Source organism: Dufourea novaeangliae, unplaced genomic scaffold (assembly GCF_001272555.1).
Source record: "Dufourea novaeangliae isolate 0120121106 unplaced genomic scaffold, ASM127255v1 scaffold7, whole genome shotgun sequence".
In the NCBI taxonomy this organism is placed as follows: Eukaryota; Metazoa; Arthropoda; class Insecta; order Hymenoptera; family Halictidae; genus Dufourea; species Dufourea novaeangliae.
In genome coordinates this window covers 4485270-4509494 of record NW_015373896.1, presented here as the reverse complement: position 1 = coordinate 4509494, position 24225 = coordinate 4485270, and the positions used below count along the sequence as shown (strand labels likewise).

General features: G+C 44.4%; 1 protein-coding gene across 1 annotated transcript in view; it reads left to right on the top strand.

Moving 5' to 3' along the window:
• LOC107191874 (puratrophin-1-like) overlaps positions 1-24225 on the top strand; it is a 161292-nt gene that overhangs the window by 36611 nt on the left and 100456 nt on the right. The window contains exons 5-10 of the mRNA XM_015581019.1: positions 4335-4452; positions 16709-16802; positions 16939-17028; positions 17385-17474; positions 22706-22923; positions 23565-23703. Coding sequence (XP_015436505.1) covers positions 4335-4452; positions 16709-16802; positions 16939-17028; positions 17385-17474; positions 22706-22923; positions 23565-23703 — 749 coding nt within the window. The remainder of the gene's footprint in view (positions 1-4334; positions 4453-16708; positions 16803-16938; positions 17029-17384; positions 17475-22705; positions 22924-23564; positions 23704-24225) is intronic.

The following is a 24225-nucleotide window of genomic DNA, read 5'->3' as shown; positions in this document are numbered from 1 at the left end:
GGGGGGGGGGGGGGGTGTGGGGATAAGATCTCGGTCACGTAATTAGAAATCAGAGATTCACGAGGCGGCAATAAATCGAAAAAGCAACGGCTAATGGCACGCGTATTGACGTATCCATCGGTCTATCGTTCATCTTTCTCACGAGTTCCGCCGGCACGCAGTCCGCCTCGCGGCTACCCGCGATCGTCCACCTTGTCCTTTTTTTTTCCCCACCCTCTGTCTTTCTATCTCTTTCGTCCGTTCGTACTCGTGTACAGTACCTGGACGAGGAGAAGAGACGGAAAGGATCGACGTCTTGGGAAGCTTTCCCTCCTCTCCAACGGGCCGGTGCGCGCCTCGTGAGCGTAAGTACGCTTGATTTACGTTAAAAGCTAAGTCGGCCCCGCTGTTCGGTCTTTATCGAAGGGGGTAATGCGATGATGATGGACGACCGACGATTTGTAGAAGGCGGAATGCGCGCTGCACGCAGATATATGCGCGCCTCCGCAGTGTAGGATGATTATTGTAACTCGATCCTGGGACGCGGTCAGGTAGAAAGCGGTGGAATTTCGTGGACACGGGAACCGTTTTGGACACCTTCGGATCACGGTGTTAGAACGTTTCGGAGGTGGCGGTAGCTATGAAGGGATTTTTCGAGAATTTCTAGCGAGATGTCAGAAACACGAACGAATCTTTGACCACCTATTGCTATCAAAGGTCCAGGAGTTAAACGATCGAATTGTCTTTTTGAGGATTTTATAGCTGGGGCTTAGGCTAGTGGGAATTTTCATCCTCAGTGTAGCTACTGTGTGAATTCTTTTCATATCGAAACTTTGTAAGTATGCAGTTTATAGTTTGAGATTACAGGTTTTGAGGAATGATGACATAGAGAAATTGATCTAAATATGGGGTAACAATTTTATTTCAATTTTGCTCTTGAGTCATAGTTTCACACAATTCCAGCTGGAGTGAAACATATAACATGACCCTACACTTTCAACTAGATACCATATTTAGACCCTAGCCTGTATTTGGGTCGCTTTACATATGCGCGCTGGAACATTCAGTCCTTTGAGTATTAAGACTATATTCAGGGGGTAACTTCAGATCTATAAGTGGTTTAATTGACTGTATTACAATTCGAATTGAATCATCGAATCAGTCATGGTAGTTGTCCTTACATTATTTTATAATACCCTTCACAACATATGCCTTCCATTATGTTTACTCCAAGGAGCTTACATTCTCCGCACAAATCCAAAAGAAACTAATATTTCAAAGTTGCTTCTTGAATCCTAGCCAACACGTACAATAACAAGAAATACTGCTAAGACGAAGAAATCCTCCAGAACTCCAAAGGAAATTCGGTGTACCGTTTCCTGAACCTCGAACCGTTTCTAGTTTCCGTGGATGGATACGAGGCACAAGTTTCCACGGAAACACGCGAACGGTCCCCGAAGGCTGCATACGAAATCGTAAGGGGGGCAGTAGGAGGCACGGTTAATCGAGTCGTAAACATCGAACGCTCGTCCTCCGCGTGATTTCTCGAAGCGAGGAAATGCAAGAGCACGCTGCTGGCCGGCGCGACCTTTTTTTAACGATCCGTAGCCGCCGCTCGGATTACCATAACCGATCGATTACCGGCCTTCCAAGAGAGGAGTTTCACCGGGAGATGAAGACGTTAAGCCTAGGACTGGCCGGAGCCCCGGGGACCTGGCCGCAGCGCGCTGTCACGAGGAGCACGATGTGTCCGCGATGGACGTTTTCACACATTCACAGCGACCGCCGGGGAAACACGCTCGACGCTCGGTTTTTTTGTCGTGATCCCCTTCCGACTACGTCGATATCGAAACGTTCGAACGGCTTCGGATCTCAGCCGAGGAGGGGTAAAAAGAAGAGGAACCGGAGTCCGGGGGATCGTAAAGGAAACGCGACCCGACGGTGATAGAGCCGATGAATATTGATGGTGGCGAGCTGGAAATTTTTAGTCAGACTGGGTTTTATCGCCTTTGACCATCGTGGAAACATTGGAGTGCTAACGGGGACACGGTGATCCACTGTGGAACAAGAGCTTTCGAACACCTATTGGAGAAATGGAAGATTGGGGAACTGGTTACAGGTGTTTTGATGTGTTAGCTGGCTTGTAATTCAGTTTTCGATCGGAATCTATAAGTTTTGTGATTTCTTTTGAATAGAAAGGAATATAATGTGACACTGATGATCTACAGGAATTGGTATCAAAATACCTAGAAGATATACATATTCTATTAACAGTCAGTAGTGAATAGGAACGTTTACTCGACTTACATAATAACCCATGCTAATTTGATACTGAAAGAGTATTCACCGAAACTGTGTGTTCGTTAGAATGATAAATGCTCTAAGTTAATCATCGGAGGCAAGTTAGTGTGAAGGAAATTTGGATAGCCAACGCGAATACACACACAGAGTCTCGGCTTAATGAATCATTTACTAGTATATTTAATTATAGACACCTGGACAGTCAGCTACAATTTAACGCAATTATTCGTACGAAGTCATAAAATGGCCAAGATCCTTCATTAAGTAGTAAAGAAACCTGAGGAAGCTGTTCCTCCACGAGGAGTCCACTTCATTAATCAGTCGAATTATCCTCTAATAGAATCTGAATATACCTCAAGTGAAAGAAGAAAAGAGCATTGAGTATTCATGGTTAAAGGGCCGAAGATCCGGTCGGGGTGAATGAAACCCCCCCTGTCTGAGGCCAAAAGTGCATTAGCATTAGCACCCTGAGAATTTGCAAGCTCGAGCGAGCCTGAACGTCTGCCCACTGGCATTGGGCATTATTATCGCGTTACCACGTAATCGCCCATATAACTTACACAGGCATGAATTATCATTAACGCCCGCAGCATTCGCCTGCAGGTAGATTTCAAGGTGTTGCGCGCGTATTCATCGCTGGCGAGCACTCGCCGATGCTTCGTCGTAACGGCACGTGTCACGAGCTTGCGATCGCGCCTGTATCCCTCATTATTATTTTGCTTTTTCTTAGAATATTTGAAGCACCAGTTAGATTCTTGAAAATAGATGTGAACTTCAGAAGATACAAAGAAGTGAAATTTATGGTCGTTTGGTATGGGTAATTGTTTATTCACAGTTCAAATGACTCAGATTTTAAATGTGGTCTATTCAAGTGTTCCTGCGATTCCTATTTAAATGCATCACTTTTTTGGTTCTAAGTAGAAACCGATTATATAGGAAGAGGTTTGGGTTAGATTGTCTATTACCAAATTTCCCACTGCATTCTATAAATGCACCCTTGCACTCACGAAAGAAACTTGTACAGTCTCAGATGGGACCATCCACTTAATTTTCTGCTAAATTTTTTAAAGCAGTTATTGTGCACTATCTTTTTCGAAATGATTCGAGAAGAGGGAAGAATTCACAAGAAAAGAGATCTATAACTCACACTGACCAACGAGCCCGTCGATAAAATGATTTCTCGGATACATTTCTTTAGCCGCGGGGCCTGATGTTAATATCCCGAGAAAAGTCAGGCAAAAACCACCGAGGAGAATCAACAGAGATCGCTCGAGAACTCGCGAGAACGGAGAGGATCGACGAGAAATGGCCCCCGGCGTCTGTGGCGGCCCCAGCATCGGCGGGGCGCAAGATCGTACGATCTCGGAACAACAACGTTGGAGGCTTGTAAACCAACATCACTCGTGAGCTCCAGATTCCAAACGATATACTGTACACACCGTGGAGAGACGGTTCGTGCCTCGTCGTCGTTTCGGTCACGATTAAGACAATAAGATTTTACGATGTCCCCTATTTCACGTTATCCGGGGCGGATCGCGGTCTGTTCGTAATGTTATTACATTTTCATCGGGGGTACACCCGCGGGGGTTTCGTAACCAAAAGATTCCGTCCCCCCAACCGCCGATTGATTGTGACCTACTCTCTCGATAGCCCAGCGTCCGCTAACAGCCCGAGATCATTTAATAACTTACGCCGCGCTGGAAGATTACGATCGGTGCAAGCCGGTATACACAGGGGGGAATCGGATCACGGCCTGTAATCAAATGCTGTTACCGACTTTTATTACGCCGTTAATGCGACTCTGTGTGGTGCGATCGTTCGTGCGCGCGCGCGGTGACTTCGTTCTGTTTCGCGCGGCGGTATGCAAGTGAATTGGAGTGGGGAGTTAATCTGGAATTGGGGAAATAAATTCGACCGATTTCGTTACCACCGGAGTCATTAAACATGAATAAATCCCTGTTGACTACTGGCGTAACAACGTCGAACGAGAGATTCGTTTTATTATTTTTTTTTTTTCTTGGTTGATAATTAATTCTCCGATCCTCTGCTTGCAGGGTACACGGACGCGAATGGCAGACCTGTTCTCGAGTTCGAGGACGAGCCTGATAGAAGGGAAGCGCTCTGCGTTAAGGATGTATCGTCGTTTCTTCTGTATCTCACCCGTTTACCCAGGTGTGTATCATTCTTTTGTGATTTCGCGGAAAAATGTTCTGGTGACGTTTAATATGTGTTTACTTGATAATCTACTGACGACTGTGGGTTTGAACAGTATCGGTGCCCGTGGCTCCGATTGGAGACATTTTCGTCAACGTTTGGGTCTTGCAGGTGACTCCGATCGGAGCCACAGCTTATGTTGATTTTCTTTTAATCGGGATTAAAGTGGCACTGAGGGCGATTTTATGTTTATTGTGTAGGCATATTAATAGAAAAGATGTCGGTGTGTCTAATTACATGGCTATTTATAGAAGTCGTCCTAATTAGCTCTATTCGTAGTGGCAGCGAACGTGTTAAGCGTCTCGCGTAGGTATCGTTGTATTGCGATAACACAGTTATGATAAATGGATTACATATTCCTGTATGTAAAAACGAGAAATTCTAATCTAATGAAGTCGAATTACATTATTTTTCCAAAACGACCTATACAACTGAGGAAAGATGAATATATTGAATATATCAGATGTACGCTTACGATCGTTAGCGCGTTAGAGTTGAAAATTGTGAAGACGCAATGAGAGATATAAATTGGTTGATATAGTCGTAAATTATCCATACTTAACGTTCATACAATTACGAAAGAGATTCGATAATTTTACCGATTTAAGATCGGTGCTCCTTCTTACCGCGCATTGAAATCACCAAATTAGCCTCTCTACGCGAACGTTCAGACCATTATTGAAAGAAAACAAATCGCGCTATCAATTTCACATTTTCAATACTCTATTCTGCAATCATTTCCCTTTCTAATGACGAAACCCCAGGCGATCCGTCTTAAAGTCCGTCAGAAATACAACCTCTTTCTGTACCTGCAGCAATCGAATCGTCGATAAGCCTTAAATGTCCGTCATTAAGCGATTTCGCGGTAGCATTACCAACAGCTCGAGTATCGATAATTCCGTTTCAAGAGCTGCGTGAACCGTAATTTCACTCTTACTTTTCAACCATATCGCTGGAATACCAAATTGCTGCTCGAGATCGTTTACTCCGGACGAAATAGAATATCAAAAGATTCGACACCAATTCCCAAAGAGACCAGCTTGCAACAATACTTATCGACAGAGGGAAACTCGTATTCTCTATGGGCATCGAATTACGCTCGAAACGAACGATTTACTATGCCCTGTCCGCGCGGATTTCCCCGTGATCACTCGAATAATAACTGCAATCGACCGCCAGGGAATTGGCAATTTGTTAATTCTCGCGGTGTGGGGGAGAAGACGGGAACAGGCGTGCGCGCGCTTTCCAACAAATAAACCTGCCCGACGCGACCGGTCTCCGTAATAATTATAATTTTCCCCGGGCCGTGACATCCCCGTCACGCCCACCGTAATCACAGACGAGGTGCAAAATCGCGGCTTGTATATCGTTTCTGGCCGACGTCCTCCCGTCCATAACTACGAATTTCCTAGCTGAACGTGCACGCGCGCGTTCTGCCTTCGAGGCGAGACCGCCCGGCCACGGTCATTAATTAGCCGAACAGTTACGACGTTTTTCTAATTAATCTTTCGCCGACCTCGAGCCCAGACGGGGAACTAATCGCGAAAGGGTGGGGGGGGTGACGATGAAAAATTGGCCCGGTTAATAATTACGGTGTTTCGTTCGCGCGATAATTTAATTACGTGGATATACGACAAGCGTGTTATCGTTGGCGTTGAATTGATTCCCTTCCCTCCACGCAAGGAAATAGACGGCGAACGTTCGTTTAAGAGGGGTGTTAAAAGAAATATGGTGAGGTGAGAGGGGAGACAGGTGTCGCCGTTCACTTGAGTTTGTAGATTCTTTTCTCGAACCCGTACCGCCGTGAATTTTCGATCGGTATCGACGCTCGCATTAAAACCGTATTTACTGTGTGTGCATTACCAACCACCTGAACCAAGGCTGAATAAAAGCGTGTGTTGTGCGGGACGACGAGAAAGGCGGTAAATCATGCGCCACTTAACGCGTCGGAATAGAATTTTGAATAACGATCGTTCCATTATCGTGGCATCGAGGAAAGTGAACACGGGGAAACTGAATATATTTCGCGTTACGTAACATCGGCCCATTGTTCGGAGAAAGTGTATATTTCATTGATAAGAATCGGGGCATAGCGCCAATTTATTTTATTGCTTATACTTGCGCCGCGGCAACCCCGTTTATCCTTGCGGCCGGCACCCGCCGGTCTCTCGATCGATCGGGCCCAGGGATCACGGTGCCAATTCCTCCGTCGCCTTGTGTGCCTCCAATCGTCGATTGTACAATTTCCTCGATTCGACGTTCGATGATGTAGGCTGGAGAGCAAGACAATTCTCTCGTATTCTTTGGCTAGGTTCTCTGGATTTCCGTTCGCGTCTACCGACGAAATTGCAATTTCCGTCGGGTTTGTTTGCTTTTATTCCGTCGGGTGCGTTTGAGGTTCGTTGGAGTGGAATTGATAACTAGTTTTGTAAATTGAAACGAATGTAACGTGTTGGGAAGAGATGATAGTATGGATTTTTACCACTGTACTGTCTTGAAATAATTCTTTGTTCCTTTTAATGGTAATATTCACTTTCTAAGGAATGGAACGAATTATAATAATGTTAAATTAGTTCGAATGTCTAGAATAGCTCGCAGTGTCTTATCAGGGCATTGAAATTTCCAAGTGATCGTGGAATCTTCCGAAAGATCGTTCGAAATCACTTCATTCGAATGGATCACTTGACACCGGGTACCAGTGAGCCAAACCTTTCTCAAAACAAGACATTAAAAAACCAAGCACACAAAATTACTAAAGAATCACTAGTCCCAGGAACATAGAATATTCCTTCTCCCGCGAAGTGTTGGCCACGATCGTAAACACCCAGATCCGTGTTGTGTTTTTTTTTTTTTATTCCGTGGCTCTGGATCACGATTAAGAATCGTTCCGATGCTGGCGATCAAAGGGAGGGTGGGAGGGCCCCGCCGATTGTCAGTGAACCTCAAGAGGAGAGAACCAAAGGCGATCGTAAAGGATGCAGTCGGTGGCCGAGGGGACTGTGCGCGCGAGAGAAGACCGTCCTCCCGGCTCGCCGCTTGTTTAACCGCATTCGTATGCTGCCCGGCTCATAAAACATATCACGTACGATAGCCACGGCAGCCTATTGCGGTATCGTTCATCGCGCGGCTTTATGGTGCCCCGTGCAACCGTCCCGAGAGTGGAAGCAGCCTCCCCCTTCTTCCTTCGTGCCTTTTCGTGGCTAAAGCGATATGAAGCTCGCCGCGCGGAGAGAGGACTGCCCGGCGAGCAATACACAATTCTGCTCGGGGCCACCACTCGAGAAACGTCGTTCTATCTTTTGGCATCTTCGAGGCGGTTTCCGTGTCCGTTCCCCTCGTCCGACAGAAGGAAAACCGACCGGAAAGTTTCGCGGTGCCCACGGCTTCTACCGCGGAGTTTCACTGCGATTGGCGGTGAATACTTCGAAAGGTGGTTGCGTGGCTGGAAAATAAGGATGGAGTTATGTGAATTTCTTTTTTCAAAGGGATTGTGAAATATACATCCCAATTGGAACGTTCGGGGCACTGTTTCGTTAGCCATTTCTGTTGACAGTTTGACTGCCGCGTCATATAAATATGGGTACGATGCAAGGAGGCTGGATTATTTAATTATCGGTGGAAAATTTTTGCATAAAATTAATATTGCAATTAATTTAAAGTTACACCGACAACCTCTGTTAACCTTTTAATAATTTTAAAAACAGCAGGCTTTTTGATTATCTTTTAATTAATGTTCTGGTTTTGATAGAAGATAATTACGATGAAAAAAAAATTTTTTTCGAGTAAAAGAAGTTAGAGAAATAGAAGAGTTCTGCGTACAGGTGGCATATAGGATAAATGGGCTGTAAGTAGAATTTGTTACGTTGGGACTTGGATGGCGGGAAAATTTATAATGAAGGGAAACTTTCAAACTTTATAGAAATTACTAGCGAAAAGCACTTGAAAATTGTTTCTAATCAATTTTGAATACGGATTAAGTTAATTCAGAGAGTTCTACAGCAGTGAGTTCGACGAGGGTTTCATTGGCTCTAAAGAGCTCCAACGATTAAAAGTGCCAATACGATTGTGTATGGCAAAATGGGCAGACGTCAATGAAAAAACGATTAAGTGCGGTCTGATGGAAAATCTGACCGTGTTTCCGTACAGTTAGAGAGAAATTCCTAGTTACGAGGCCTACTTTGTCTTTCCTTGACCGTGAAACGGAATTACAGGAAAACCGTAGGAATACGTAGAATCCTTCGTGATTTCCCATCGGCAATCGGGAGTGAATTATCCGGGAAATTCCAAAGTGTATTTTATAGTTCGCGTAATGATGCCGAAATAGGCGGAGATAGAATCTACACGAGAGATTTTCCCATGGAAAAACAGTCGTTACCGAGTTAAAAATGTCAAATTACAAACGTGTAATACGTTTCGCGCGCGAATACTTAGCGTGACAGGTTGGAAATATGAAGCTTTCGTCCTTCGTGAACGCAAATCACCGGGAACTGAAGTAGAACTTAATGAAGAGGTTTTCTTCGCCAGCGTATAAATTCCTCGTACGATATAAATTCTTATTTTTTTTCCATTTAACATTCACGTCTGTCCTAAGAATCTTGCCTTCCTAACCGAGAATGATAAATTAACTGGTTAATTATCCGTTTGTTCGTTCATTCGTGTAATGATTCACTCATTTAATCATACCTGCACCAGTATAAACCACATTCTTACATTTGTTACGGCCCCGTACCGATCAAATCGTTCTTATTAATTTTCACTTGTGTCTACATCGACATTTATAATCGAAAAACTATCGGGGATTAACAACTCGATAAATCATTTAACACGCTTCGAGATATCAGATATATGTATCGTATCAATAAAACGTTCTCCGCTCTCGCGTCGTTAAACACCTTGAGAACAAATTAATCAACAAAATATCGTGAACCCCAATAGCGAGACCACGTGATAAATCCTCTTAAATCTTCCACTCGCAACGGCAATTATGAATCGATTAAAAACTCTGGTGCCTTGAATATACTACGAAATAACTTCCTTAGAATACCCTCAGTGCACCGACTAAACCATACAATAAAACACAACTCTGTCCAATCCACCAGAACCCAGTGACATATGGAGGGGGTGAAGCCCTTAACGGGAAAGATTAACAGCTCCATCGTTCAAAAGAATTTCCAATCGAATAATCCATCGAACACTAAATCCCAGGGGACACGGTTTTCCCACGATTCCTCGAAACAATCGTCGCGAACGGACAATTTCACCGTGCGCAAGAGAGAAAGATAGAGAGAAAGACGAGGATTGTTGGGCATCCCCCGAAACGGGTACGCGGAAGGTCGCGCGAGGTTGCGGAACGTTCTGCTCGTCGCGATCATTACGCATCCATTATTACCCCGCGTCCCTGTCGATATTCACCAGTAGCGGAGAGGAAGAAGAAGAAGAAGAAGAAGAAGAAGAAAGCGCCCGCGGGTGCACGCGAGCCAGCCACAGCGAACTACGGAGTTAGGAATTCACCGACGAAAGCCGACAGTGTCATAATGATCCTCTGAGCGGAACACGATCGCCATAAATCAGCGTACCGGTTACGCGGGATTCATTAGCATTTTTCGTTTCTCCGGCGCGGTGGGAAAGCGCGAATCCGACGTTGACATAGCTGCGAGTCGCGGTCTATCGGTGGCAGATTATTCGCGGATCGAGGCCGCTCGGGACGGATTATTTATTCGCCTGGCGGCGAACAACAAAACGTCGCGGCGCTACTCGTGAAATCGACCTATGAATTTTCACACACATTCCTCGGGCAGGAATTGTTTGACGATGATCCATCGTAGGATTGTCTTATTTTTAATTGGGATGTGCGTCAGCGGGTCTTTTAATATGGTATCTGAAAGACTTTTGCAATCACAAATGAAGATTAGTGAAACAATTTTCGAGAGCTAACTTATTGGTATTATACTCGAGGAGATTCCTCGATGAATGCGACAGAAGCAAAGAAGTGATTCAAATGATATTATGTAATTGAGTTCAGGTATCTTCGGGTGAAAGGAACACGAAAAGTTATTCAAAGATACAGTGGGAACAAATGACACACATTCATCTTTCACAATTGAAAGGTTAACGGAAGTATTAACACGTCGACTGCCACAGTGAAAAAGACCGTATCTAGTCAGACATACTTCATTTCATTTTTTATGTCATAATTGGTCTTGTTTTAAATTAGACTGCGACATTAATTTTATGCAAAATTTTGTAAAAGCGGGCATTGAAAAAAATAAACCGCTCGTTACGATTTCTTTCCAAATAATCACCCCCATGGTCATATCTCGACCCCGATCGACACAGGCCCGCGACGATCGAGGTCGCCGTGTGTCTCAACGAGCGTCGCAAAGATAACGGATAATCTCGCGTCGACTGTGGATCGGTAACCACCAGTCGATCCTATTTTCCATATCAAACCGCGATACGAGCGATCGCGGGGCCGCTTCTTTTAATTGCCGTGCCGTACGAAGATTTATTAGCCCAAGGTCGATGCTTTTCACTGCACACGGCTCTGCCGCTTCCTGAATCCGGCAGAGCCTGTCGCGGCGGGGGCTGAAAAATCGCGATCGTGCACACCGCGGAGCACGCCTCGATTTCGCGAAAGGGGCGAGGAAGGGGATTTGAAGGTGAAATGGCGAAAGTTCCGGAACACGTTGCCTCGCTGCCACTCGCTCTGCTCTCCCCCTTTTCCTCGCCTGGGACGCACGCACCGTCGCGACGCGGCTAGTACGCGCGATTCCGATCAGGGGGAATGTTTCACGGGCCGCCGAAAGACAACGGCGCGAATTATGGCGGACGATCGCGAACGGTCGATAACAGAAAACGGCGGCCGAGCGCGTGTATCCAGATTTTAGCGAGAGCGGATGTCGAGCTCCTTGTTGCACGGCTCGCGGGAACTGGCCGCCCTTTTGTGAATCGATTTATGCCTTTCCCGGATGGCGTGATGTTTGTTGCGTGAACTATCGAGGAATTGGTAGGCAGTTTTAGAGAGGACGTAGGCCATTGTGGAGATGAAGCTGACCTTTTGTGAACCACCGTTCGCGAAGCGACTGACGACTGTGAATATCCTACTTTCAGTAGTACATACGTAACAACTAGATTATGGACTTTATACAATGGTAATTTACGTATATCATTATTTTCAATTAATGATACATCATTCGAAAGCTTAGTTATTGCACAATGTATCCTTATTGATAAACGTTTCACGAATTCGAGAATTGCGAGGGTACGAATACTTATGTGACTCATTGTACGTAATACAATAGGAACTTTCACCAAACGTAACCCCCTCTGCATCGAGTAGTAATATCCTAAATGCACCCCAAAGTATCTACGTTGTGGACGCTCGAATAAGTAGCCTATGTTCTGAAGTAACGCTCACCGAACAATTCCGAATTATATTCGACATTCTATACGAATGAATTCCCACATCCTCGACTCAGAAAAGAATCACACTTCGATCTAACTCCAGTCATAACTCATACTGAACAGAAAATCTCTGTATCATGTTTGATCTACATAAAATCCTCAGCTACGAATATCCCTGTTCTCGAATTCTTGGTAGCTCCGTCGACTCGACGATCCAACAAAAATCGAGCCTGCAATAAGAGAACCGAAGCCTGACTCCTAACTGCCCATCAATGCAAAGAGTCCATCGGCACAGGCAGGGAGAGAGAAGGAGACGAAAAACAAGAGAACCAGAGGGGAAGAGTGTCGGAGGAGGCAGATACGATCTCGGAAGTGGGTCGACAAACTGCAGTTCCAGATCTTCGTCCCGGAGGGAAAAGTGAGATAGCGACGAGGGACGTTTCGCCGAACCCGTTACCGTTACCGTCGAACACGAGGGTGGCTGAGAGAGGCGGAACAACCGACGAGATTCACGCTGGAGGGGGTATGGGACGAGGGGTAGGGGGAGCAGGGTAAAAGGATTGATGCACGTCCATAACTCATGCAGAAACGCGGTCAGGTGCACAACTGGATCAGCCAGAGATCCCCCGCGATCCTATCGTCCTACGATCTTCCGTCGTGACTCCCTCTCAGCGCGATACGCGATACTCCTTGAGGAGCCTGAATACCACCGTGGCGGTCATTGTTGCTGGCTAATTGTTATCTGAGAATGTCGTGGATTAAAAGACCCGGCATGAATGGGAGAGCATTACGTTCAGAGTCTGTAACATATGTTGGTTAAATTTTGCTTATTTATTCGACTGAAATGTGCAATTGCATTTTGCAATTGTTTCTGTAGTGTATGGACTGCAAATGTTCGTAAAAATGCTGTTCTTGAAAAGTTAGAATTAAGGTGTAGTTAAACGAGGCGTCTTGCATACCGGGTAATTCGTTTAATTGTAACGGTTCATCTGATAAGTGATACAGAAGGAACAAATAGATTTTCTTGTTAGTAAAATGAAAAAATGGAAGTTATTGCAGCATCGGGAATGATAATAAAGAATTATGATTTTGACCCTGGTGTATATTGCTCGGGTCAGATGGATTCAAAAGGCAGAGCCTAACTTTCAAGTCGTATTATTTGTCATAGGAATTGCTAAATTAATTTAACAACGCCGGTTCATACACGGTGCAATCTGGTTACGGATAAATTTCTTATTCGCATAATAATTATCTGAACAGTACACAGGGATCAAATTTCTCATTAAATACAGTAGCTAATGTCATTACGGGCTGAAAAGTTGAATCAATTAGCTGCCGAAGAAGGGAGTGCAAACCTTTAATAAGACCGATCAGGCGTGGTGCATTCTAACGCGGTAGAGTACGTACACGAGCACTGACAGCCTCCATTATGGCGCAACCTTTCTCCGGCATTATTTGCTCAGTTCTCCGCGATGCATCGCACCTTCCCCGATTTTTCGACGTCCCGTCAATCGTAACCGTCTAACGCACACAGAGAGCCGAGTTCCACGTTCCTTCTTTTCTAATCGCCGCGATGAACTCTTAAACGGGGCCTCGATGCAAAAAGTACGCGTGGATTCGTACATGACGTTACTCCGCATCATCGCTGTTCCACTTTTTTTTCTTCTTTTCACAGCGACGTGTTTCGTCGGAAGCCGATTAACGCCATTAAACCGTCGCGCACGAGCTGTTGCGCGTCCAGTCGTTAGACAGCTATTAGCGCTATTAGAACATTATTAAGAGTGCCGGATCTTCTCGTTTTTTGTTTCGTTTTACACGAGCGCTGCCTCGTTCGAGAACGAGCGAAGATCACGACATTTCCGGGCGGAACGTTCAACGGATACGTTTCTCATCCGAAATATTCTTGGAAGTACTTGAAGAGGGGATAAAATTTTGTAACTTCGTCTTATTACTGTATTTAAGACGGTTTTGTATATTAAGATTAACGTTAGAACACTTGTAGAACGGTTGTCAAATGTAATTTCATTAGTACAACAAAAAATTGCTCGATCATCAAAGTTTTTAAACCTCAAAATTCTCAATCAAATTTCCTTCGAGATTGCCACGAGGCAATGCTGTGTATCCTACGACCGTTCCACCACCGACAGAACATTTAGGGTGAGAGGACGAAAAGAGGCAGAAGGAGGACGGTGACGCTGCATTCTCGCGGACGTTCGTTCTAAGGAAACGGTTAGTCGTGACGAGGTCTTTGCTCGACAACCTTTGCCCACCCAGGTCGCGGCTGTGGTTTTAGGTATACACACGATGAACCGTCGCGATACCGAACGCGCGCGCTGCTTCCAGCAACCTACTAGCTTTACAATGCTGCTAATGCATGGAGTCTCGTCTTCGAGAGTGGGCAGTGGCGTAGCGAAACCGCCGACAGTTACGATCGAATTGTAAATCCACGTGTCAGAGGATTATGGCGGCTCGTTCGACGGATACGGGAAAAGTCAACGAGGTTAATTGAGAGAACGACCCTCTACGCTGTGATCACCGCGCGTGGTTCGAGGAAATCGTTTTGGGCTCACAAGGGAACTTCGATTTTACTCGCCGGTAGATGGTCCCGACTTCTGGTAACTTCGCGATGCATTGTCCACGAGGGATTTTAACGAGATGTTCCTCGCTGAGGATTGTTTATCCATTCCAGTCTCAGAAGAGGAATTTTTGAAGAAATTGTTATCTTTAGTTTTGAATCTTTGAGGGATCATTCGTTCAATGATACCTGATGATGAGGAATTAATTTTTTACAGATTTTACAGTAAATTTAATAAAAAATTGTCTTTCGTTTCCATTTAGTCTATATTAAGTTGCTCATTCAGTCGTTCAAATTGGTAATGCTGTCTCTGACTGTGATTTGTAATCTTTATAATCAGAATCGCAGTTATCAAATAGAAAGGTGAATGGATTTCCAGTAATTTTAGTTAATATTATGTACCTAATACATATTCTTCCAATTTTATTCTTCTAATGTATATTCTTAGAACAGAATAGATAGTTCCTTAAGTGACCTATTGAAAAAAATTGAAGGTTCATCGTGACATATGTAAAAGTTAATTTTTTAACATACTTTAGAAAACTCTAGAAATTCTTCGGACTCGAATTATTTATAGGAATACTTTTATGATAATTATTCTTCAACATCGACCTATTCGACGAAAGAATTGCAAACCACCTGAACGTCGTCCGTTGAATATACGTTCTGCAGAATGTAAAAATAAAACCGAAATGAGAAGAGCCGCATCGTGGTTGCATCCTCGTTTGACATCTGACAAACCAAAGCGACGTGAAAGGTAAATACGAGGCAGTTCGAGGCACGAAGCGGATCGAAGCAGTTGCAAGCAGCACGCGTACAAAGAGTGGTATTGTGACCAGTGGATACGCCACTGTGAAGTGGAAGCATGATTGTTGTACGTATGAACGGGATCGAGGGAACGAGAGAGAAGGCTGCCACTGGAGCCGCGTGAGAAACGCTGCATACTTACGCGAACCACCCACGTGTCATAACTGAATGCGAATTGTGATACGATTTTCCTGCATTCAATACGCCTTTGCGATCTCTGTCACCGGTGTAAAACGTTCAGAGTCTATTGGCCGCAGAATTAAAGGATAGACCTTGGATAAGCCAGGACCTTAACATAGAATTGTCATGGTTGGTCTTGTAGGTAGATTCTGAAGATTTAGATTCTAGATTCTAGACGAATGAAATGTTAGTACTAGATTAGAAAATGCTAGAGCACTCTGATAAGAAGTGTAGTATGTCTTGAATTAAAAGGACTGAATCGATTGACTAATATGGCGTATGATGCTTTTGTAGAGCTTGAAAATTCAAGTTTCAAGAGTAGTTTACACAAAAACGAAGAAATCTGGAAGAAACAGTTACACTACAATTGAAATAGAAATCGATTCTATGGAATGCAAAGAAGACAATGTCAAAAATAAAGAATCTCTCAAAGAAGCTGGTGGATTTTAATCAGAACCACTTTAATCAGATTAGAAATTCATCAATCCATAATGATCACCAGATTGTAATTATTCATCTCAATATTACTTCCATCGTAGTAATTTCTTGAAACTGGAATTAAGTAGAAAATTATTTCTCCCCCTAAAGAATTCACTAAATAATAAACTAAGAGTTATCTTAGATTATTCATTATACGATACTTCCTCAACCAAATCAACGTTCAATCGTCATTACTCGACTGTGGATGTGTATGCATTATTAGCATTCGCAAAGGCTTCAATGAAATTTAATGTTATTATGTGTTACTATTAACGCAGTAAAGCCTCTAACAAAGAATTCAAAATTCTGCTCCATTTTAATTTCTAGATATTAATATCTGAAACTGTGAATTTGCATAAACTTCCGCAGTCTAATCATTGCTCTAAACAAAGAAACGTTTCACAAAAATCGTGGCACCGGGTTCAATTATCTCCCGGCGAAGGTTAGATCGCGCCGATTCGGCGCCCTTAAGGCCATGGCGCGCGTCCCCCGAGCGTGCATAATCGGTCCGCGAACGTGTCGACAGGAGCGAACGCCTCGTTTCACTCGGGGCATGACTCGGAGGAGAAATCGCGGCGACACGCCGCTTCTCACGTGGGAGATCTTGTCAACCGTCTCGGGGACTACCGTATCACGGTGACTCACGTGTATATGCACGGAATGCTTCGATAATTTATCCGTTGGACCCGGGGCGCGAAACGTTTCACCAACTGTCAGAAATAATACCACGTCACCTGAACTCACCAGTTCTTCACCCTTTGGTTTCAGCTCCGACCACTCGAAGAATGGATTCGCTCTGTTGGTCCGTAGCGGTTCACCGGAGTGTCTTGAGTTTCTGGACAAGGTCCTGGCCCTACTGCAGGTAACCGATCGTTTCAGTTGTCTAATACCTTCTTTCGACTCTATACCTGCGTACGCATTCCCCCACTACCCATGGGACCATTCATACCTATCGATCCCGTACAGAGCACTGTAAACAATAACAACCTTTGTTGCAGGACCGAGTGAACGTTTCCCAAGCATTGTTACTGCAAACCTCTGTCGCCGAAGGTCCAACAGACTCTCAGTTACCTTTGAGCCACGTCAAGGTGAGCGATAAATAATTAAATCCTTACAAGCAGTGTGTATATACCGCCTTCGATCGAATGGTAACAAGAGTCTCTCTCCCCCTTCTATCACGAGTCGCGATTATTGTCGTACGAATTCAGCTTCGAACCGCGCCCCAGGAACACGATTCAACGTTTCTCAAGAGAGCCAGCCGTTCAGTTTTCTTTACATTTCATTCGATCGCTAGATATTCGATGCGAAGAAGAAACGAGAGAGAAACGATTTCCTTTGATAACACTCGGGCGACCTTCGAATCGCGCGGTCTATAGAAACATCGAGTACCGTATCGCGACGGCTGTTTACACGGCGTTAAAGGCGTTTTCAATTCTGCTTTCAGACGACAGTCCTGGACGACGACGCTTTGAGCAAACACATTCCCAGGCGGGAAGAAAACCACGAGCAGCCGCAGTGGATCGCGTTCTATAAGGTAATTGAAACCCCACCATCGTTCCTGCATTTGCATCCTGGCTCCTCGAGTGTTTCCTGCGCCCTCTTGGTACCCCACATTGGTGTTCGCTCCCTTGAATCGGTATTTGTCCCTCCAGGCTCCACTCCACGCGGATGTAAATCCGCGGTTTTTAATCCTTTCTTGGTCCCCTCCGAAGGTGAAGGTCCTTGAGCGGACGTCTCCTCTCGACGATGCTACTCGAGTTTACGTTAACTTTCGAGCCACGACACTAAGGAAAATGTCGGTGGACAGCAAGAGTCTGTGGAATGAAAGCTTTAGAATTATCTTGTTTTACATGTGTTTCCTTGTTGGGATTTTTAAGGAATTTTTGTATTTTAATAGTGGATAAAAGGTGAAAGGATATGCTATAGTGGACTCTGAAGTTTCATCCCGTTGATGGTGTTTGAGAGTTTTTTTTGTGATGTGAAGGACACTGTGGATGGATTGTTGATCTTTGTTCTTTTCTGATGTATTGATTGTGAAGTGATTGATCGTTCTGACTGTTTGGATTTTTTACTTCTACTTCTTTCGGACGTCCTCATTAAGAAACTTTTCATGCTCCTATAATTCTATACTTTATGACCTCACATTAGAGTACTGTACATTCACCTTTATTTATCTATATAGTTAGACGATAGTAATTTGATAAAAATAAATTAATCAAGAAAATATCGTATATATTATCTATGTTTGTTTTTCAGTTTGAACACTCGAATAAGCAACAGTGTCTACATATATATTCACAATTTCATGAATAACAAATTAGGCATCATGAATTTTACATTGACTAGAAGAGGGTACTTTTTACCCTTAAAATGTGACTCAGCATTCTCGGTTTCAAATACACTTTTCCATTACATCGATCATCCATCAACATTACCAGTATTCCACAGATTTCTTCAAACGGAAGTGGTTTACGTATGCACCCTTAAGATTCGAATATTTTCCCCGCCCATTTTATCCAAAAGAAAAAAACTCACCATCGTATATACTGCCTTATTCAATCTCAACATCTGCACGCTCCCTCTGAGTTTCCTCCACTACTTGACGCAGTGACGCAACCAATCTGAAAGGTATTTCAAGTGCAATTCTGCATGCCTCGTCTCTAACGAGCGAGCAGTCCCGCCGATCGCCGAGCGTCACAGTGACAATCGAAAGTCGCGACAAATTGCCACCGAAAACGATCGCCTCGACATCGTCACGGGCAAGAAAAAAACGGCGAGGAATCTCCCCTCCGGTTGACCGAATGTCAGGACGGTGATTCGGCGGGTTTTCGAATGAAAAAACGAACATGAAGTCCACAGGGCGCCGTCGAAATAATTGTACCGGGCCCTCCCCTCCGCTCGGCTCCACGCCCCTCTCGAGAATCACGGCGCAATTATCGTAGGTGGAATTTATACCGCGACGGTGGGCACTGACCGATGTTACCAATTTATCCAGGGGTTCTCAACCCACAGGGGACGCCGTAATGGGGTTTTAATGGGGTCCCGTTAAGAAAGAAAAGGCTCTACGCCCGGTATCGCGATCGCGATTCGTTACACTACTCGTAATCTCCATTCGACGTCCACGTCCGGTGGAATTGCGCCTATCAGAGTCGATCGTCTACTTTGAACCTCCTATCGTAAATTATTTGTTCTATTTTTTTTTTTTTTGAATAGATATCGAACATCGAAGTAGTTGATGTTTTATACGGGTTTGATTAAATGGATGATTAGATGGGGAGTGGAGACAAGAGTTGAGATTGTGGGACCAGTTTTGAAGATGAAAGGATCGGGTCCTTTTGATGTACAACTTCGATACTTTATCTGAGATCTTTTCTCCGTCATCTGTTCGACAGAACAGTTAAGCAATGTACTAATTCTAGGCAGATGAGAATAAAGAGAGAATAATAGTTGATTAGGCTGTAGTATTGTAATAAAACGTTTCCTATGTGCAGTACTCAAGAAGTAGTTACAAGTGTCGTTCTAGACTCTTCGGTTTGCTATTCGAGTATAAATTGCATATTCGATTACTTCTATCAAACCCAAACCTAATCGAAATTTCCCATCGTCCTAGTCAGATCTTCTCGTTTACTTCAATTTTTAAATAGACTATTTCTCTAGAGGGCTGAACGGCTTGGCAACAGTTTTAGTCGCGACCTTGTCGACACGGAAAGCGTTAGAAGGAGAAAATTGTACTGTTCCCTGGGTTGGAAAATGTTTATAAATTGCGGTCGGTACCGATGCTCGCCGAGATAGCCATTAACATAGTGCATCGCGGTTGCTTCGGCGCGCATGAAATTCTTCGGCAGAAAGTAAGGACTCCCACAGACGCCACTCGGCTACCTTCTTTACCGAAGTATCCCGGGAACGACGATTTACTATGCGTGTTCGAATAACGCGCATTTATCTCGCCGCGTGTCGTACGGTACCGGGGCCTCGACAATTTCGAAACTTTCTCGGCTGGCAAATTGTTTGCCGCGCGTCGGTCGTTATTAAAACGTCGTTAGGGGGAGGAAAGGACTGCTTTGGCGGCAATTAGACGAGCGTTTCGGGAATTGTTCGCCAAAAAGATGTGTCGCTTGACGTGTGGGTGTGATCAAAAGCGAAACTTTCGGAATAGATAGGCGATTGTGACGATATGAGGAAAAAGACCCATTAAATGACTGCAATGTAGCGATTCATGTCGAATTGTTGAAGATTAAATGCCATAGGCATATATCGAATGCTCGTTGAAATTTGATATCGATAATGTTCATTACTTATCCTCGAAAAAATCACAGTTTAATTACATTTTGGAAGCACTTCAAGAGTAAAATGGATTATGTAGTATACACTCCACAAAATTTTATTAAAATCCCGTTGGGAATAGGTATCAAAAATGGAAAAAAAGTTGACATACTGCTTTCTGCAATAAAAATTTCCTATCAGATGAAACCTAGAAATCAGTTCCATAGAAAGAAGTATCAGGTAACTTAACGAACAGTGCCCCTGAAACCATGTAACAAATGATCCCGACTGCTAATTCTTCATCCTACCCCGGCAGACATAATTGATTTTTCTAATTGCTCCCGATGATATATTATCAGGCCCGTTAGGCCCCCTTAGAAGCAGTTACTGGACCACCAGAACTTCATGGTCTAGAAATACGCTGGGTCGACGAGTTATGAAAGATGGTCGTTCATCGTCTCGAGTTTGAGCTATCGCGACCCTCGAACCACTTTACGACAGCGATACCAAGGCAACTCTGCGAATGGTAGGCCTCTGGCGATGGCCGATCCAACGATCGATCAATCTTCTGGATGATTTCGCGAAATTGAGACGTCAGTCGATTGGTTGCATGTGCGCTCTTAAGCACCCCTTATCTACAACTAGACAAATCGAAAAAAGTCGTTCGTTTCTTTTTGAGTTTCATGCTCCAATTGAAAATGATCATTGGTGTGTTTAGACGAAATAACAACAGTTATGTAGCAGTGTTTTTTTAGAAGAATATAGAGTTTACTCTTTGTTTTGGTTCAGAGCCGCAGACATTTCAAGGCTAGGTTTCTTGAGATTTGAGTCGCCTAAAGTCATCATTGTACTTTCAAGTTGAATTGACTACAAGTCGATCCATCGATTACTGAAAAATGTCACCTTCAGATAGGTTTCCCATTATATATGTTGGTTTAGAACCTATGGCAATATCGTGTGAATGAATGTATGAGCAATGTGAAAAATATCCTTTAGAATGTTTGCTCCCAGAAGGCTGGAATGGTACTATCTACAGATACATATGTAACATTTCACGTTTCACACGGGGCTTTATGGGTCTGCAAAAAGTCGAACCGTTGACAGCCAACGCGAATTAATCAGAGAAGTAGTATTTATATATTCCCCCCGATGATTCCATCTGATTGGAATTTCGATCGATCGAGAATGCACCATAATACGCCGATCAAACGAACTGGTAGTTAGGTGTGTCTGTCCTGCATTCTGCATATACGTCTCGATACTGTTCACTGTAGTTCAGAAACCTAAGTCTGTCTATTTACCCAGCAATTAAATTCTTCATCTTTCGAAACTCCTTTACTCTGTCCAGTGAAATATATTATATATTCTGTATTTAATCACAATTTCAAGAAACATTAAAAGTCTTCACACTCTGATGATCGAGTATGATTGAATACGAAACAACATACTACTGTGATCAAAAAGTAAGGTGAATTTGTTTATAAAATGTAAATTCTTTATTTATTCTTCCAAATCAATTTCATCCCCTTCAAAGTAATCCCCGTCCGATAAAACGCACTTTTCCCAACGCTTTTTCCAGTCCTCGAAACAGTCGGAATAGTCTTTTTCCGGTATAGCCTTCAAGACCTTCTTCGATTCGGTTTTTATCTCCTCAATCGTGTCAAAACGGCGTCCCCGCATTGGCCTTTTGAGTTTGCTGAATAGCCAGAAGTCGCACGGAGCCAAATCAGGCGAATACGGTGGTTGCGGAACGATATGAGTCGAGTTTTTGGCAAAAAAGTCGCGCAGAACCAATGCAGTATGACATGGTGCATTATCGTGATGAAGGAACCAAGAGTTGTTCGCCCATAATTCACACCTGTAACTCGGAGATAATTAAACCTTTTGACAAAGAGACGCTTGGCAAATGTCATAGACAGTCCTACCAACGTAGGAAAAAAAATTTACCTGCCTTCCTAATGCCCGGGAGTTTTAAATGACAATTTCACCTTACTTTTTGATCACAGTAGTACAGTATTCAATGCTAATGTTGTCTCACTGCTATGATTGATGAATTTCATCGCCACGATGAACGTATCGGTCTGTTACTGCAGAAAGTGGACACACCTCTTCCACGCAAATGTATGCTTGTCAGGTGTAGCCACAAATGATTATAACAGAAAAAAAAAAAGAGTACCTCAACACCTATTCTTCTCTACAATCTCAGACGATTTCCTTTCATCTATCTACTGAGGAACAATAATAACCTTGAGCCTAACCTACATGTCGACCTTGTACCCTGACCAATATTCGTCGCCAAATATGTTCCACTTGACTTCCTGTTCACGTCAATGAGATTGTCGTACAATTAAATGACGGTCACCAGTGATCGACAAGGCATGTACACACAGTGTCTGTCACCGGTGACCGTCACTGTGGTGACGGGTCAAAGTCCAGATCACATCAATGAAACCGAAACAGTGACGTCTTTAACATAACACCGATATTCAACTTGGTCCACAGGAATACGACGGCCTGATGACAGAATGGCAGGCAGCCGGTCGCAGGCTGGCGTTGGAGATGTCCGAGCTGAAGGAATGCAGCAGCCTGTCGGGCACGTTGACGCCCCTCGGCCGATTGCTCACGGACCCCACATTACGAAGAACGTCCAGAGACGGAGAAGAGGCGATCGCCGCGTTGGAGGAACGAGCATCGCCGCTTTTGCACCTCGAGCACGTTAGGTTAGACCGCCGATTCTCCAAGTAACTCTCGCCAGCTAGAAATTTCGCGTATACCCCGGTCGATACGTTACTCGAACTTATTGTCATCCCATTCCCTATCTCGTGACTTTACGTTCCCCCCTGGGGTTCAGCTTTAATTATCGCGAAGTCGCGCGTCCGGCGATCTCTCTTCCCGGCCGGTCGATAAAATAGCGACTCCGTCTATTAATTTCTGTCGCGCTCAGCGTCGAGATGGTACGAGAAAAGAAAAGGGACACCGTTCAAAGGCGACTTTGCCGACTCGTTGGTTTTCGTGACCGCTCGTGGACCGAGTCACACACCATGTATAGGTGACTCGACGACGTCTCGGATGAACACGCGTGTTTGTAACGTTACCAACGATGTACTATACTTATATACATATTTCTTCTCCGGTGGATTCTTGCCGCGCGCGCATAGCTAGGCTAAGGACATTTTAATGCGAAGATAACGTCCGGCGGCGTGTTAGTCAGCGCGCCCACTCGTGCCTCTATGCTCTCCCAGAGGGGAACGGGAGGACTCTCGTGGAGTTAGGGTCCGATGTTTCGTAGCCGATAAGAGGAGGCTACAAGAATTCCTAACGGTCCACCCGCCGCGATCACGGTTCCTTTTTATCTTTCCAGATTGTCGGTGAAACGGGCACGTAGATTGGTGGAGGAGGTCGGGAACGCCGCCACCAGGCTCGAATCCTCGTTCGAGTCGCGACGTGCGACCATACGGAATCTCGCGGTTCTTAGAAGCATCGAGGACCAGGCGCACGAGGTAAGTTCTTCACCCCACCTGAGGGAATCATTACCGCTTGGTCGTTCGATTTACTTTTTACGCGTCCCTTGGGGTGGACCGGGCTACCGAACCAGAAGTGGGCACATTCGTGTTATCCAGCTGGACGATCGTCTTGGGGGCGCTATATTCGCCGCGATCACGAGGCGACCGGATTATGTTATCTTTTAGCACGTTTGCGTGGCTGCCTCGTGTCGGGACCGTTTCACTTGGGCAGCTTTTAAGGAGATAAGGTCATTTTATGTGGCGGCCCGGGATCGTGGTGTCCTCCTTAGTTTATTTCGAGGAGCTGGACGATGATTTCGGTCGGGCCATCTTTTCGGAGAGTGCATTTGCCTCGAATCACACGGGTCCGTGGGGAGACACTTGGTAAATTGTGTCCTGTATGTTCCATCTATTATGTTAACTTGAATTAGAAGTGATTTAACATGATTTTGAAATCGTAGTATCTATACTAGCTACTAGGTTAGCAAGTATTTAATAATACAGCGTGTCCAACAATTA